This window comes from Genypterus blacodes, unplaced genomic scaffold, assembly GCF_046128005.1.
Source record: "Genypterus blacodes isolate CSIRO-AG114 ecotype Tasmania unplaced genomic scaffold, CSIRO-AGI_Gbla_v1 ptg000110l_1, whole genome shotgun sequence".
Taxonomy (NCBI): domain Eukaryota; kingdom Metazoa; phylum Chordata; class Actinopteri; order Ophidiiformes; family Ophidiidae; genus Genypterus; species Genypterus blacodes.
This window is the reverse complement of record NW_027466914.1, coordinates 1,323,176-1,339,613: the sequence shown is the minus strand read 5'-3', so window position 1 is coordinate 1,339,613 and position 16,438 is coordinate 1,323,176. Positions and strand designations below refer to the sequence as shown.

Below are 16,438 nucleotides of genomic sequence, written 5' to 3'. Positions count from 1 at the left end.
GTTCAGCAAATTAATTCCAGGCACATTAGACAAGTCATAAACGGTCTCCCTGTGCGACCTGAGTGACCTTTGATTAAATATACGTAATAAATAAAATTAATTAAAGTACACAAATAAAAAAATAGTGTCTGGCTACAACTAGAATCAATCTTGTTGAATTGATTTTATTTCTTTTTCAGTATATCAAAGAAAGCATAATGGAGAGCAAACACAAAAAGGCAGGTACAAGTGAAGAGGAAAAATTAAGCTTAATCAAAATTCTAACAATTCATAACACAGCCACCGTTATTGTTCAATATTCATAGCAATCCCATACTTTTTGAGCAGAAAGGTGGCATTTAAAACCATTATGGATCAATAATATTCAAAACAGTAATGAGTAGTAATGGTAATCATATAAGTAGTAGTACAGTTATAACAATAGTGATAATCAAAGTGACAATGAAACGCAAGAGATCGTAAAAAGCTGATCTCCATAAAAACCTTAATAGTTTGGACAGTGCAACACCGTGTCTGTGTGTGTGTGTGTGTGTATGTGTTTGTGTGTGTGCGTGTGTGTGTGTGTAATCCCAGTCTTGAGGGTCAAGCACTCCAGTCCTTGCCTTACACACAAGATACAGTTTCCACTAGCAATGCAAATTATTACTCATGAAAGGACATATTGTTACCATCCTTGTTTTGAAAACCACATCAAGTGACCTGTGTTAATGGCTGTGTTCATCTGAAATGGCTGTAACTTGTGCAAAAAATGTGGACTAGTGCAAGTGTCAAGCCATGGGATGTCCTTTACAGTTTGCATTAATGAAGACCTCTCCTGCTCTCTGTCGACCTCAAGGTTGCTTTTTGGTTTTTGAATGACAGAAAGCATAGGGAGGATTACTTTGGAATATCAGTTATTTTAATATATTTCTTTACAAAAGTTCGTGTTTTAGTTTTGCATTTTGTTAAAACTATCAATAGTAACATTAATAATATACAACTTAAATTGAAGGAAAACATCTTTAGTATGTTATATGTCCTTCAAAACAGCACCATCTTGTTAGCTCTCAGTCAACACATTGTTTCCCAATTTGCTTCCTAGATTGAAGTATCCAAGAGTCTCTTAAGGATACTGATAAAAAATAGCTTTCTCCCTTGTATTGGTTTCCAGACATTGTTGGATCTCAATTCACAGCATGTACATTACCAGAATTAGTAACTGTTTCAAACTCATCACAAAGGGGGAGTATCAGGGAAACCACTCATTTCAAGCTCTGCTCTCATATCGCTCAATGTTTGGCTTTGACCTAAAAAGTTACACCAGCTATTATTTGCTTGTCTTATCATTTGTATAAAGATTTAAGTCAATTAAAAGAGTACTTAGTTTCTTCACACAGTATTCATGACAAAGAAAATGGTTATTATACCAAATGAAAAGTTCAGGATTTGAACAGACACCCTGTGCCAGATGTAGATGAAATTATTTCACAAACATTAGGAGCATCACCAGGGCTTCAGTTTATCTACCTGGTGGTGTTTCCTCTTTTTTAAGGCTGTCATAATTCTAACATACCTACAGTAGCTGAAAACTTTTTTCCCCAACATGTTTGAAGAATTGTGTTCCAAATTGTGATACACACCACTTTGAGAAGGGGGGGGGGGGGGGGGGGGGGGGGGGGTTAAAGTCCACAGGTTCAGAAGGTTTGGGAGTAAAACAAGACAAAGTTGGTGACTAAGAGCTTTACTAAGAACGGACAGGAGTCACTATGTTCTACATAGTGGGTGATGACATTTTTTCCTTCCCCTTGGAATATGGAGTTTACAGCAATTTGGAACATCACTCTTCATTCATACCCAGGTCTGCTTCTTACACAAACGTATGGTCTAAAGCATGTTTCATTAGACTAGCAAAAATCAATTTATTTCATGTAATTCATATTAAGGCATCCACCATGCATTAATGTATCTTTCAATAAAAAGACACTTGCATTAGAATGCTTAAAAACATTTTAAACAATGTAAAATGTGTCAAAGTGCGGTATGCCAAGATTCTATACTCCAGACTCAGTTTGCCCTGTCTATTTGGATTGTCATGAAACTTACGAACATGTAAATGGGGACAATTTCAACAGCCCTATTCTCGCTTAAGTACCTCTTTTGTATCCCACGTAAATAGACACACAACACTTTCAGACCACGCAAATAAAACGGTGACAGTCCACACCAGTTTTCCCCCTCCCCCACTGGTTCAAAGCATTCTTAATTAAATCCACGCAATCTCAGAAGTGAAAGTAGGCATAAAATTCAACAATTCCACAGGTGCAAAGTGGGAGTTATTAAGGTGGAGCCTCCGTCAAATGGACACAAGAAGAAACACTTTTGCATCAGTCTTTAGGGGTAGTAAGACAGTTCAAGCATGGCAAGTCGAGGGTCTCAAAATGATAAGAGAGGTCATTAATCAGGATAATATATAACCACAGGGTTAGGACCAAAACGTTTGGGTGAGGACTGAGGGACATGGTCATGGTCATCACCTTAATGTAACCGATTAGTTGTGAAGCGGCGTGGGAATAGTCTGTTGAGTCTGTGTGTATTCTATGGACCATAAAATGGATTTCCAGTACGATGAGGTTGATCAAGGGATAGGTGGAGGGGGAGCAAACTTCAAAAACTAATTAGCTTTTGAGAATTAGTGCTCAAATGTGTGTTTATTAAAATTTGAGGAGCCCAAATGGGTCCAAGAAGAGTCAGTTTGCAGACCAATCCTGATCTGAGTCTTTAGCTGCTGCTGGTGGCCATCGGTGGGGGTGACTCAATAATTATTTCCACTCCAGAACTGGTGACAGTAGTGGAATGAGAGCCCTGTGATCCACCGCTACCGTTTCCATTCTTGTTGACGAGTGTTGTCGGCTGGCCAAAGTTAGTGGTTCTCAAGGTTGCCAGGTGATTCTGGGAGAAGACGTGGGCCCTGGCTGCAGCCCGGGACTCAAAGGAAATGTTGCAGGCCTCACAGTGGCCTGTTAGGGTCTCCTTTGGTACTGGCTGGCCAGCCAGCGGTTGAGTTGCCGGTTCAATGACTGTCAGCTGGACCGGCTTGGGTAGGATGGGACGATTGGCTTTCAGAGCGTTGTACTGCAGGTAGCTTCCCGAGCTCATGTCCATCTTCCCGCCAGACAGAGGAGACTGGGAATGAAGAGGTGAGACAGACAGAACCAGAGAGAGAGAGAAGGGGTTAGCTCACCGTCTTATTCATATTTTCATGGGGTTTAAAAACTAAAAACTGCTCTGTTACTGCATATGTAATATTGTTATATAAGTATATAATAAGTAATACATAAAATTGAGACTTCAAAATACCATTATGTCAGTAAATCTTACATTGAGGGGAGCTTACCATTTTCTCTTGCTGCAGTCTCCATCTCTTCTCCTTGGCCCTTGTGTTTTGGAACCAGATCTGCACCACCTTGAGCGGGAGGTTGAGCTCTGAACCGATGGCCTCACACTCCACAGCATTGGGGTGGGCACACGTCTCGTAACAGGACTGCAGGATGGATAACTGTAGGCAGGACAAGTGCGTACGGGGCCTACGGCTGGAGGAGTGGGGCAGAAAGTTGCTCTCCGTCGGGCTTGATTTGCCTATGGACAGAGCGGCGGGGCTGGACGCTTTAGCAGAGCTGGGAGTATTGGGGCTGACGGGTGCGATGCTGGGGGTGGGAGGAGGGGGGATGGTACGAGAGGGAGTATGTGTGGGAAGAGCAAGTTGTTCTCTTGACAGAGTGTTGATCTTAATGGGAACTTTAGGGGTCCAGTAGTTAAGCCCGTTTTGTTTTTGCGCCACCACCGTTGTCGCAGGAGGCCGGTTGTTTATTGGTGTTGTGGGCAGTTTGGGCACCATGCGGTTAGTAGTCCCCGGCCCAGGGACCACCTCGTCTTCATAGTCTTTCTCATCGTCCGTCTTCTCTTCCTCACTCTCTTCTTCTAGCTTTCTCTTCTGGCATGGGCGTGGGGCAATCGGGATGGGGTCCTTGGGAGGTGGTAGAAGAGCGGGGGTGTTGACTTTGGGTGCGACTTTGACCATAGTGACATTGCTGGTGGTTTCAAGCTTGGTCTTTGGCACGACAGACGTATTGCTGCTCAGAGAAGAGACTACAGTAGCAGAAACAACCTCCTTGGGCTTGATGGGGACCAGGGTCGGCTTTTTCGCGGCCGGCTTCCCCACCTCCTTTACAGGCTCTCTCTCCGTCTTCATGAGGGTGCGCACTATTGGTGCAGCTGTGATGGAACCGGTGTTGTTTGCGGCGGGCTTGTTGGAGAAGATGGGTTTGGTAAGAGGCCAGGTGAATTTGATGAGAGGCTTACCGACCGCTGCCAGGGTTCCATCGCTGATAAAACGCACTTCGCCCTTCCGCTCCCTCGCCCTCATGTTCTGGAACCATATCTGAACAACTTTCTTTGGAAGATGGACCCACTCCGAGATCTGTTCAAACTCGTGTTTCCCAGGATTTGGATCTTTGAAATAGCAGCCATACAGAATGTCAAGTTGTTCAGCTTGGATGATGGTCCTTGAACGGCGCATGTCCCGATACCGCTTTCCTTTGACCCTCCTCTGCTGCTGCTCCCTGTCCCTCTCCTTCTCCTTCTCCCTCTCTTTTTCTCGTTGCCTTTCCAGTAGTGTGGCATTCATTTTCTCCGCTGCCCTCATGTAAATATTTGACTTTGTCATGTTATTGCAGTTGACCAGACTCATGCTGCTATTGGAAGAGGGCATAGCAGTAACAGAGTCGGGCTTCACCTGGACAACTACCAAGCCTTTGGATGTGGGTCTCAGGCCCAGCCCGTCCAGCAGCTGTCCCTTCTGCGCTGAAATCTTATCAGCGAGACTTGAAGAGGAAGAAGCAGATTTTGAATTGCCGTTTTTCCCCATGCTGAGATCCAGGGCGGACTCACAGTCGTCACCATTGGACAGGTAATGGGAAGTTTGGCTGTGGGGCGACAGCGAGTGTGAGAGAAGGGAGTCAGACAGACGCGTGATGGTTGGAGGGTTGGGAAAGATGGGTAACTTGCTCCCGTCTCCGAGGACTGAAGGGGGGAGAGAGAGGATGTACGGGCTGAGGAACTGAGTAGAAAAGGGAGTGATGGACAGAGGAAGTGAGTGGACAGCGCTGGTCAGCATCTCAGAGTGGTCGATGCCATGGGACTGAGAGCTCGGAGGATCCCCTTGGGCATCCAGCTCCAGATCCACATCTGAATCCTGACGTTCCTTCTTCACCTCTATCTCTTCACGCTCAAACTCCCTCTTCCGTTTCCTCTTGGCCCTCAGACCCGCTCCACCCTCTTCATCTTCATACTCATCCTCTGCATCAGAGAGGAAAACAGTCGTGGAGCGGAGGACCTTCCCTCCACCTGAACCCTTATCACCAGAGACCTCCCGCCTTGCTTCGTCTTTAGCAGGGCTCTCAGCTCCATCCCTCATTGACCCATTTTGACTTTCCTCATCAGACACAATGACAGAGGTGTAGACTTCATTTTCAGAGTCAGAAGTCAGACAGGAGTCTCCCTGGCCCTCCCTCACTAAATTCTTCCACCTGCGCTTCCCTCTTGTCCTAGACAAATCAATGGCCTGACTTCCTGAAGCTTCTGTATCATCCTCTCCTTCTGCTATAACCAGTGAGCTTTCTTCATCGTCATAGTCATTGTCAAAACCTCCAACGTGCCTTGTATATCCTGCAAAGCCATGCAGGTTTTCTATCCCCGTGGCCCTCTGCCTCTGTTTGACGTGACGGGCTTGGCTCAGCCACCTGCGTACCTCTTCTTCAGAGAGCCCCACCTCTCTGCCCAGTGCCTCACAGTCCTCGTGAGGAGGACTCGCAGCATCAGCTTCACTTCGCGATTCAAAGAATGCCCAGAGAACCTCTGACTGGAACTCGGACAGCACTGGAAGGTCTGGACACACGTCACTTCCCATCTTATTACAATGGGTTTGACGCGGAGCGGGGCGAGTTAAGGCATTCGTCTTGGGGCTGGATTTTGGGGTTCCCAGGGAGCCACAGGGACTAGTGCCCGATTGTGATTTCTGTGGAGTAGAATCAGGGCTAAGTGTAAGGTTTAAATGTACAGGACTGAGACTTGAGTAGCTGGGCACAGATGCAGAAGGTGAGAGGTTGTTATTGCGGAGGCTTTTCTCTGTGGCCATTGGGGAGAGATTCAGTCTTGTTGCTTTATCACCTTCCAGGTCCAACTGATCAGTCAAGATGTCTCCATCTGTTGTGCTATGTTTATGTCCCTTCCCACTAGCCTCATTGTTCTCAACTTTCACTTTCCTTTCTATAATAGGACCTTCTTCACTGCCACCTTCAACATCTTTCTCCTTTTTAATGCTTTCTATAAAACAGTTGTCTCGGTCCTTGATCTGGATTGAGCTCTTCTCTTCAACCGTTTCATCCTGCCTGGCCTGTTCTCTCTCACACTTTACACTTGGCTTTTTCTCTTCCAGGCAAGGCTGTAAGTTAGTTGGAATTCCTACAGAGGGCCATTGATTCTGTAGGGTGTTAAGTCTTTGGGCTAGGAGGGCTTGCTGGGCTGTGCTGAGGCCTACAAGTGGCACGCACTGGGTGAGGAGCTGGTTCTCTGGGTGCTGCGTGGTTTGGGCTTGGAGCCCATTCAAAATCAAGGGCATGACCATTTGAGGCTGAGGCACAAGCTGAGGCGTGACTGAACCAGGAGCAGCAGCCGCTGCAAACAGCGAGGGGAGGAGCGAGTGCGAGATGGAGCTGGGATGAGATGTGAGGAGGGTGAGAAAGGCTGAGACGGCTTGAGCCGAGGCCACAGGGGAGGTGAGGAGAGATGTAGCAAGTGCTGAAGTTTGGATCGACTCCCCATCTTTTGCAGTCGTCACCATCAAGGTCCCAGTAGCAGCACAGTTGGTAGTTGTAACCAACTGGCTGGCTACAGTGCCTCCACCTGCTCCAGAGCTCACTGTTGTGTTTGGAACAGTGGCGGTGCATCCTCCCACACTGCCTGCGGTCACTGCACTGTTTGTAGCATTTCCAGCATATCTGCTGCGCGTCTGGTGTAAGACAGATTTCATATGGCTCTCAAGGGTGATGGCATGATTGTAAGAGACTCGACACACAGCACACTGGTAGGGTTTGTTCGATACATATGGCCGAGACAGCACAGGAACAGAGGGAGTTTGAGTGTCATGTTCACCGCCTTGCTTAGCGCAGCCTGCTGTCATCCTTTGAATGTGGGATTCAGAGTTGTAATGAACACTCAAAGCCGTCTTAGTGGGAAAAGTTTCCAAACAGGCATTGCATTTGAATACCCGGGTAGAGGGAGTGTGGGGTTCATGTTCCCCACCTTCCTTTGCAGAGCCTGTTGTCATTCTCTGAATGTGGGATTCAGAGTTGTAATGAACACTCAGCGCTGACTTAGTGGGAAACGTTTCCAGACAGGCATTGCATTTGAAATGCTGGGCCTTACTTTCAGCCGGCCCTCCATTTTTACCAGTTGACTTTTCCTTAGCGGCTGGAATTTCTGTATTTTCTGTTGCATTTTGCTGCTTGGCTCCCTTGTGTGGATTTCCCTCCTGTTCTGGCTCGGCTTCAACTCCCTCCTGCTCCATTATTCTGTCTTCCTCCATCACTTTGTCTCCAACCGTCTGGGTAGTGTCTGAACTCTCACTGGATTGGCAGGGGTCTGAACAGGAGCCGTCACTGTGCTTCAGCTGACAAGAGACAGCATCTAAGAGAGTAAATAGACATGGTTAGTAACTATTACACAACAAACAGGGTGGATAATAACAACTGTATGTAGTTTGTATTGATTTCTCAGCCGGTTTTTCATCTACATTAAGTAGCGATTCTCCACTCTACCTTAGTGTCCTTTCTTCCCCATAAAACCTTTCAAATTACACATTTCTTGTCAACTGAAAATATGCCTCAACAGCATTGCATTGTCATCTGATCATGAACATTACTTGTGCAACAGCTGCTGCTCAGTTAATTAACTTTATGGAGCCTTTGATGCGCAGTGTGAAATAAATCAGGTCGGGGTTCAACAGTATCTTATCCTTCTGAAAGCTGGATCTGAATCCTTTCAAATTCCATACCAAACCTATTTAAGTGGTTAGTTTTGGGGGCACAATTCCCAAATTCTTAAGTTATAAAACATGTTTTTTTTCTTGCCTGTGCAAAAAAAGCATTATAGTAAGAGTATATGTTTTTAGCAGACTGGAAGAAAAATGTTAACCAACAACCTGCAGGTAGATGGTTAGGTGTTTTGTTTTTTTTAGTGATAAAGTTCAAATATTTGATCAATCATTCATCAGTCAGTCTACCATCTTGGAATTAAACTCAAAATGGGAACTACTTTTGGAACCTAAACATAGTCTAGGCCAAATAAGGAAGTCAGAATTACTTAAATAATTCAAAAGTGTGTGTGCGTGTGTGTGTGTGTGTGAGAGAGAGTTACAGTAGTGTTATAAGTGTTGCCACTGTGTTCATTTTACTTTCAATGTTAAGACCTTTCTTTCTTCTTCAACCTCACCTGAAGAATTCTCAGCACCTTTGTCAACGTGTTCTCCACTGGCGCACCCTTTTACAACAGCCTGTTAAAGGACAACAGAAGCAGAAATCAAAATACACATTAGACCTCCTCCTTTCCAGCTTTTGGGTGACATGATGCCAATCTGGGCATGACTAATTGATGTGTGGTTACATTACACATACCAAGCTGGCCTCGCCTGTAATTTACTATTTACCCGAAGGCATAGATTACGCTGAGCTTTATCATTATATCCCTTCAAATTCCTTCTATCCAGCACATTCACTTTACATAACACACTGTTCGGGACCCATAGCTAGAATATACAAAGTTCTTTTAGTAGCCCGTGTGGTTCAGCAAACACTGTCCAATAGAAATAAGATGGACAGGCAAAACAAATACATAATACAATTTATGAATAAGATTATTGATTACTATTGTATCACAGATCAGAGGATGCAGCAATAATGTGTATCTAAGTGAGCTGATGTAGCTCAATAAGGATGTGACATTAATGACAGGCTTATAATCTTGATGTCATCCTTCATGTCTGTATACATTTAATACATATTAATTAAGTTTTCCGATTCTGTGGATAAGATGCCATTTACTTCTGGATATCATAGGTCTGGTCTTTGAAGAGTTAGAGCTGAATAACACACTAGGATGTAAATCTGGGTGAGTAATAATAGCACAGAGTGTAGGTGTGTAAATTAACAAAATGCACTTTGTTTTGTTCCCGCTCCATACCTTGATGATTTGTAAGATCATAAACAACATAAACTTTACAACTTAAACCCCTTAGTAGCTTTTTAACTACTTTGCAGCAAACAGTTTGTTTAAGGTCAAGTTTGCTTTCTGTCATACCGTGAGGTGTTGTTACCGCTTCTGTACAGCCTTAGAAGTAACCATCATGTTCAATCAATAGCGCCCTCATAAAAAAACAAATATTCAAATTGTGCTCATCACCATTTTGGCATTTCCAGCAGGGTATTGAATCTTGTTGCAATGTAATGCTTTTTGTCCCAACACAGCTAAATAGAAATTGCATTAAAAAATATTACACCTACACATGAGAAGTCAGTCTGTCAATCTATAGATCACACAAGCACCTTGTAATAGAATTTTCCCCTAATGCCCCCACTATACTTACAATGTCCAGCAGTTTGTCGACACAAGAAGGAAGTACACTATGTTGGTCAGTAAGATGTGAAGACAGCGAGGGTCTGTCTGGTTGCCCCTTTTGGCACAGGGGGCACAGCCACTCTGCTGTCCCATTTCTTTCACGACCTGCCGTCTCTGCAGACTCCTCCTAACAAAATAAAAATGCCATGTCAGAGAATTCTACCTTGATTGGGAACAATTTGGGGTGCAATTCTGACTAATTACATATGTCCTACGTTGTACATATGTAGGGCGAAAACAAGGACATGCCACAAAGAACAAGACTAACCGTAAAAGACTTAATTGTTTAGGTATGATCTTTTCAACAATAACAGAAAGAGCATGGATCAATATTTCACCTTACAAATCCTGTGAAAATACATTCAGATCATCCCTGGTCTGTTTTCCTTTTGCTCTGTCTGCAATTTTTGTAACATCACACTATAATGGAGTTCAATAACATTCATGTAACAGAGTCCATATTTGCTCTTTGTAGCTTCTAGATAAGACTTTCCGAAAATTATTCGAAATACAGCAATATTCTGTGTTAAATCATAACATTTAACCATCGCAGGGGCGTCTATGGTCTGTAGCTGCACAGTACAGGCCTGGATAAGTGAATCCTGGCCCTTATAGATTATCTGAGGTCACCATGCTGCATTATCTCCATATCAACAACGATGCCACTCTTAACCTAGATGCAGCGTTCCCTTCAAAATAATAAAAAACAAAAACTTACACTTCTTTACACCGCATTACATTTTACAAGTATGTACCAGCGAAGATACAACACGAACTCCTCGTAAACAACATGTACATACCGATTCAAGATGAGACACCAACACTGTTTAATCTTCACTTCCTCGTCATTCCAATTAGCAAGCTAGCGCGGTTATCTGTCCCGATAATATTTCGGATAAGTATGTGTCTGCGCAGGTTGTCGTGTTTCGAATCCCATCACGAGATCCACCGTTAAACGCCGACATGTAACTAGATTGATGACTCTTTGCGTATTGTCGGCTAATTAACGAGCAGTCTAATTAGCTGTGGCGAGCGGAGACGGAATCAATTAGCTAGCAAGCTAGGTGGCGGATTCTCCCTCTAACGTCGCATTACAGCGGTGTTTTAGGAAAAAGGCTGCTTAGCTATTAAGTTTACTGAAATAACCCTGCAGCGAAAGCCAGGACACTTCTCTAAAACTGCCAAAAAACCGGGGCAGACGTCAGCAAAATCGTCTTGTTGACTCTGTTAAAACGAAGACGGCCATTAAAATAATAAACACACATACGTTGAGCCATTAACTGTCGTGGCACTTCGCTAGCTAGCGGTGTTAGCAGCAAGGCGAGATAATTAACCTCCCCAAAAGTGCCTCACACTCACGACAAACTCCGCCCGGGCCAGGTGGGGGAACTGCAGCTCCGACACGACCGAGCGACTTCAACCCCGGGGAGAGGAAATCTACGGACCCGGGCGACAGATTCCCCAAACAAAACCTCGGCCTCGAGTTGTTTCCTTACCCCGCTGATTGTGAGCTGCCAGTCGGGCATCTAGTGTTGCACCGCCCGCCGCCTGCTGTTCAACAGCGCAAATTGAGGCCTAGCCGGACTAAAGCCATTTAATTAATGAACGTGGGCTCCGTTTACAGATGTGTTAGAAAACACTCGCACCCCCTCCTCCCTTTCGCCGTCCAACACAGCCCGTTTTGACGCGTTGTAGCGCTCGAATCCATACCTTAGATAGTTAAGGTGCAACACATGGTCATTTAAAGTAGCGTTTAACAGCTCCGCGTCGTAATTGGCGGAGGAATTAAACGCTAAAAAGCTACTTGAAGAGAGAGAGTACGTGCGCGGCGCCCGACTCGACGATGGGGGGTGGCGAAGGGAGCGGAGGCGAAACGGGAGAGACGAGAGGCAGAAAAAAGTTTGGGGTTTAATGTTGATTTCTATACGGGATCCGATTGGTACGAGCCGCGATCCGTTGTTTGCTCGATCCCGTATATCAATCGCAGGCCGCTCACGTCGGTACAATTAACCGATCGCAAATCACGTTTAATTAAGTTCGGAGCAATTAGCTAATGCGTTTTTACCTGCATGGTCGCCGCTCCAACACACACATACACACACCACACACACACACGCTTCCTCTGTGGCTCCTCAGAAGTGAAAAGTTTTCTTGCGTGCCCTCCCTCTCTCTCTCTCTCCCTCTCTCTCTCCTGTTCTCCCCCTCCCTTCATTCGCCCGATCCCTCTCTCCTTCCCCTCTTCCTCTAGTAAACAGACCACAGCTCCCCCCAAGGCTGATTGCTGACATTCAGAGGGACACACGGCCATCAAAACCCTTATGTAATCCCGCACATATACGACTGATTATTTATGCATGTTGAGACAAAGCTTCGCTTATTGAGCAACAATCGCTAACACGATCAAAAAAAGCTTAACGGACAGATTTCCAAAAAAGGAATTCTCGTGTTTACAATGGATTCCTTCCAGGTTTACCACTTTATTATTTTCAAATTAAATGTGAATTAAACCGAGTCTCTAATCTGTCTTGTCTGTCTAATTTGTATTGTTATATAAAGGTATGCCGAGTTAATTAAATCTAAATAAAAGAGATATTTTAATTAAAAAGCTACACTCAAGCCTTAATCTGCAAAAGTTATGTCATGTTTTCAATTAAATTATAGGTGTGGCGCACATCAACAGCCGATCGTAAAATAAATATTTATGAAGCAAAGGGGGATTAAACTGCACCATCTGTGTACCACTGCGCTACCGGGACAGGAAGTGATGTTCGCGAATACCCTGATAGGTGTCTGTAATTGCGCCTGTGCAAAATAAACTTTGCTGACGTGTAGGCTTTGCTGATCGCCGGCTTAATCTTACACGCCGGTGAATTTGGATCTGCGGACGTGATATTTAAAGGTGCGTGTGAGGGGTTCGCTACGTGACGTCCATATTTAAGTTTGTGGTGCAGATCGACGGCCCGAGGTTTGTTTGTGCATGCGTGCCTCTGCTGCAGCACCTCGGGTTAGTTAGGTGCAGCTACTGGACTACTGCACTATATGTTTACTACACTGCATATAGAAGTGATCTGTGGTGGTATAACTGAAAATATCATTGCTCGCATTGTAAATATATTACACAATACAATATAAGTACAATAAAACAAAGCACAGTCGTACATATAAAGAGAAACTGAAAGAAGAACACAGATACACAACACAAAAGATAGATTGTGATGTCATTAAAGCCACATAAAGTTACTTACGTCCCAAAATTAGATTTAACCAGTAACTTATACTTATTGTGTAGTGGGTTTTGAGGGAGTTACTCTGAAACCATACACAGACTAGAACACCGAACAACCGTAAATTAGGAGAATGTGATGGTGGGCAAGTTTATTCTCCTCTACAATTGTGCAGTATTCTTAGTATTTGTTGTATTTTCAGATGAGTGTGGAGGTGGAGAGGAAATTTGTATGCAATGCTGACACACCACAAACACTGGAGGAGATTGGTGGTACGTGTTTGTTCTGTTTTCCACATATTTATCAGTAGATATTAGACATTTAGACGATGCTGTGATCCAGTTCGGCTCACTAATTGTCCAACATTTAGCGACACTAATCGCTGTTACTGTACATTGGGGAGACACTGGCCAGCTGTCAATTGTCCATTATGGTTATTAATTATCTGTATCAGCCTCATTAGTATTGCTATGTGTGCAAATATTGCTGTGTTTCAATTAAGTCTCTTTATTCTTCATCTTTTACTCAGCTGTGTGTATTGGTCAGCGGCAGTTTCATGACCAATACTTTGACACTCCCGACTTTGACCTCACTTTGCAAGACATGTGGCTGCGGAGACGTAAAGGATGCTGGGAGCTCAAGTGCCCAATGACAGCAGCCGGCAAGACCAAAGAGACACATGGAGAAGAATCTAAAGAGGCAGCGCTCTGCACACGTTACAAGGAGATAACTGATCTAACTGAAATTCAAATGAGAGTGACAGAGGTTCTAAAAGACATCTGTGGGCATGTTGAGGTTGCTTACCAGTCAGCTGAACAAAGAACAGAAGATGGACCTGAGAAAGATAAGAAAGTCTCCCCACAGGATGAGGACTTGTGGCAGACCAAGATGAACCTAGGGTGCTTTGCAGAATATACAACAGTGCGACGCTCGTTCGTTTTGGAAAAGGAGGGGGTGCAGATAGATCTCGATCATGCTGACTTTGACTACCATGTTGGGGAGATTGAGGTCCTGTTACCTCAGGGAGGAGATGTGCAGTCGGCCCTGGAGAAGATTGAAAGAACTGCTCGAAAGCTGGGTGAGCCGGATCTGCCTGAAAATAAATTAGAATACATTCAATGTCATGATCGAAAATCACAAACGACTCCTCAGGATTAAGGTGTCATACTGCTGCGCCACAACTTTCTCCTAATCCTGTTTTGCATGTTTGATTTATCTCTTCACAGGTCTGGCTGGACAGCAACGAGTTGAAGGAAAAATGCACGTTTACCTCAAGAAAAATCACCCAGAGCACTATGCAAACCTGCTGCGTGCACATGTTTTATAGTAGACCTGTGTACATGTCTACTACCATGTAAATTGAACTGATATTAACTTTTAACCTGCCTCAGACGATTATTTAAAGTAACAATTTTGCTTTGTGAGTATGGTGGAGAGTAGTGGGAAAAAGAAAAGGGACCACACACATGGTGTCTGCAAACTAATGACTAGACCATACATTTCGCTGAAAAAGTGTAATTGTGTGCTGTGGAACACACTGCCAGAAGAAATAGGTGAAACAAACGAACAAAAGAACACAATAAGGGATGTAGAATTTCTATGTGCTACTTTGACTTTGCTTAAGCAATCAGGCTCTATTGGTGAGAATTCCCTTCAAAATAAAAAACAAACAAATAGGAGGCAAAGTCCTTTGTTGTTTCCTCTTAGGAATGTCATTCATGTGTAAATACACAAGAACAAAATGTACTTGTGTGTTATTCACTCTTAAGGAAGATTTTACATTCTATATCTCTATTCAAATCCTCTCATCTATCAATTTCCGTAGTATAGCGGTGGAAACATAAGGGGACTCCTCCTTGTGAGAGACGGAACGTGAGCTGAGTCACCAGGGTCTCCCACAGGTTTGTGACTCTCATGTTCAGTTTTCCGTGTGGGACCAGTCTGGTGGAGGTGGTGGCTCTATGGTTGGTCACATTGTCCCTAGAGAGCCGTTCTGCTGGATTTGTCTCTGTGCCAAAACCACCACCTGTTGTGTGTGGCTTTGTTTGGACACCTGTGATTGAACACAATTAGTAAGATGATATACAAAGAATATATAATAAGCCCTTTCATTTAGCCAAGAATTGTAATAATATATCATTTCAGGTGGTTAGTTTTATTTAAAAAAGAATAATGCAGCGGGTGACATGTGTTTTTTTAATTATGTAAGCACTGTACTGTCTAATGTTGGTATGCCTGACAGCTCAATAAATGAATACTTTTGAGATACAGTCACCACATGTTCATGTTATTTTTATTATTATTCTCATTATTCTCATTATTCTCATTATTATTATAAAAATAATATAAATAGAAAATACTTGTTCCTGTTTTGTCCGAAGTTCAAAATAAGCATCTGATTCTGGAATTTTGATTTTTGGATTCTGCTGCAGTCATATTGTAAAACCTGGAGATTCTTACAGTGTGCACTTGGTTTCTGCATGGTCAGTACGGATGGAATAGACTTTTTGACTTGCCACACAGATGCAACTAATAACATTAACAACAGCTGCATACCATTCACGTGTGTCATTCACAACTATGGGGGTTCAATATTCAAGCTATGGAGAATATCATGTGATGTGTTGCAAGTATAAACAATTCTACATCAGGGCTGTGTTGTGAAGGATGACCTTTATGTTGATTAACATTACATAAAGGGGTGGTATTAAAAAGGCATTGCTGATGAAAAGATTTGCACCTAATCATACAAGACAATATTAAATAATGTGCAAGTGTTAAAGAACCCTTTTTTTGTGTGGATGACTTCAATGTTGTTGCTTTTCTAGTTTCAATGTTCTATGTAAATAGCTTCAGAGTCTGGAAGCAACACAACATTTGACTTGGTAATTTTGTGTTTTCTAAATAAATATTAAAGTGACTTCAGCGTGTGACAAACGCTGTTTACAAAGCTTACCCAAGAGAACTTCACTACATACTGTACTAATACACAATGTACTCATTTTTAAGGCTTTAGTTTGGATTTATAAAACAATGGGCTGAAGATTTTGAGACGTTCTGCTATTACAAAGTAGAAACAATTGTTAGATGACATCATTACTGTAAGTGTGAATGACATCATCAGTAGATTGCATCACTGTTGCTTCAACACGCTCATGACATCTTTGCCAGGTGGCATGGGATGGTGTCACTGTTAGTATGATGACATCATCATTGTTTATAGTCTATAGTAAGCGCTGATCATGTTAAAGGAACACTGAAGAAACAGCATATTAGGCATTTTGAAAGGTATTTGATTTGTGTAATTTTGTTTTTGAATTAAACACAAGGTTACTTAGTCTCATTGTGCACCTCTGCCAAACCTACCCCTGGTGTCTCACACTTAAACTGGAAACAAATGACAAAACTGTGGCTGCGAATAAAATAAGTGACCGCAATACAGTTTCTACTTTTTCCACTTTTAAGCCACATTGCTGCACCCAAATTAGTATTTTATATATACACAC

At 43.3% G+C, this 16,438-nt stretch overlaps 2 protein-coding genes across 3 annotated transcripts; one reads left to right on the top strand and one right to left on the bottom strand.

Moving 5' to 3' along the window:
- Positions 1-144: 144 nt before the first annotated feature.
- On the bottom strand, positions 145-12,029 carry zfhx2 (zinc finger homeobox 2). 2 transcript variants are annotated; one of them, XM_076161052.1, is made up of 5 exons: positions 11,774-12,029; positions 9,677-9,835; positions 8,527-8,587; positions 3,374-7,722; positions 145-3,162 (listed from the first exon to the last, which is right to left on the bottom strand). In XM_076161052.1, the coding sequence occupies exons 1-5, from the start codon at positions 12,014-12,016 to the stop codon at positions 2,758-2,760; spliced, it is 5,217 nt and encodes a 1,738-aa protein (XP_076017167.1). In that variant the 5' UTR covers positions 12,017-12,029; the 3' UTR covers positions 145-2,757. The 2 variants fall into 2 exon arrangements, with proteins under 2 accessions (XP_076017167.1, XP_076017168.1); XM_076161053.1 differs by lacking the exon at positions 11,774-12,029 and adding an exon at positions 11,205-11,403.
- Positions 12,030-12,477: 448 nt separating this feature from the next.
- Positions 12,478-15,339, top strand: thtpa (thiamine triphosphatase). Its single transcript, XM_076161054.1, has 4 exons — positions 12,478-12,607; positions 13,135-13,204; positions 13,462-14,010; positions 14,159-15,339. The coding sequence occupies exons 2-4, from the start codon at positions 13,135-13,137 to the stop codon at positions 14,257-14,259; spliced, it is 720 nt and encodes a 239-aa protein (XP_076017169.1). The 5' UTR covers positions 12,478-12,607; the 3' UTR covers positions 14,260-15,339.
- The last annotated feature ends 1,099 nt before the right edge of the window (positions 15,340-16,438 follow it).

Coding starts and splice junctions, on each gene's coding strand:
- zfhx2 (XM_076161052.1), bottom strand. CDS start 12,016: ATGGCCGTGTGTCCCTCTGAATGTCAGCAATCAGCCTTGGGGGGAGCT. Junction 7,723..8,526: donor AGGTGCTGAGAATTCTTCAG/GTGAGGTTGAAG, acceptor TTACTCTCTTAG/ATGCTGTCTCTTGTCAGCTG. Junction 3,163..3,373: donor GACTGCAGCAAGAGAAAATG/GTAAGCTCCCCT, acceptor CTTCATTCCCAG/TCTCCTCTGTCTGGCGGGAA.
- thtpa (XM_076161054.1), top strand. CDS start 13,135: ATGAGTGTGGAGGTGGAGAGGAAATTTGTATGCAATGCTGACACACCA. Junction 13,205..13,461: donor AACACTGGAGGAGATTGGTG/GTACGTGTTTGT, acceptor TCTTTTACTCAG/CTGTGTGTATTGGTCAGCGG. Junction 14,011..14,158: donor AAGAACTGCTCGAAAGCTGG/GTGAGCCGGATC, acceptor ATCTCTTCACAG/GTCTGGCTGGACAGCAACGA.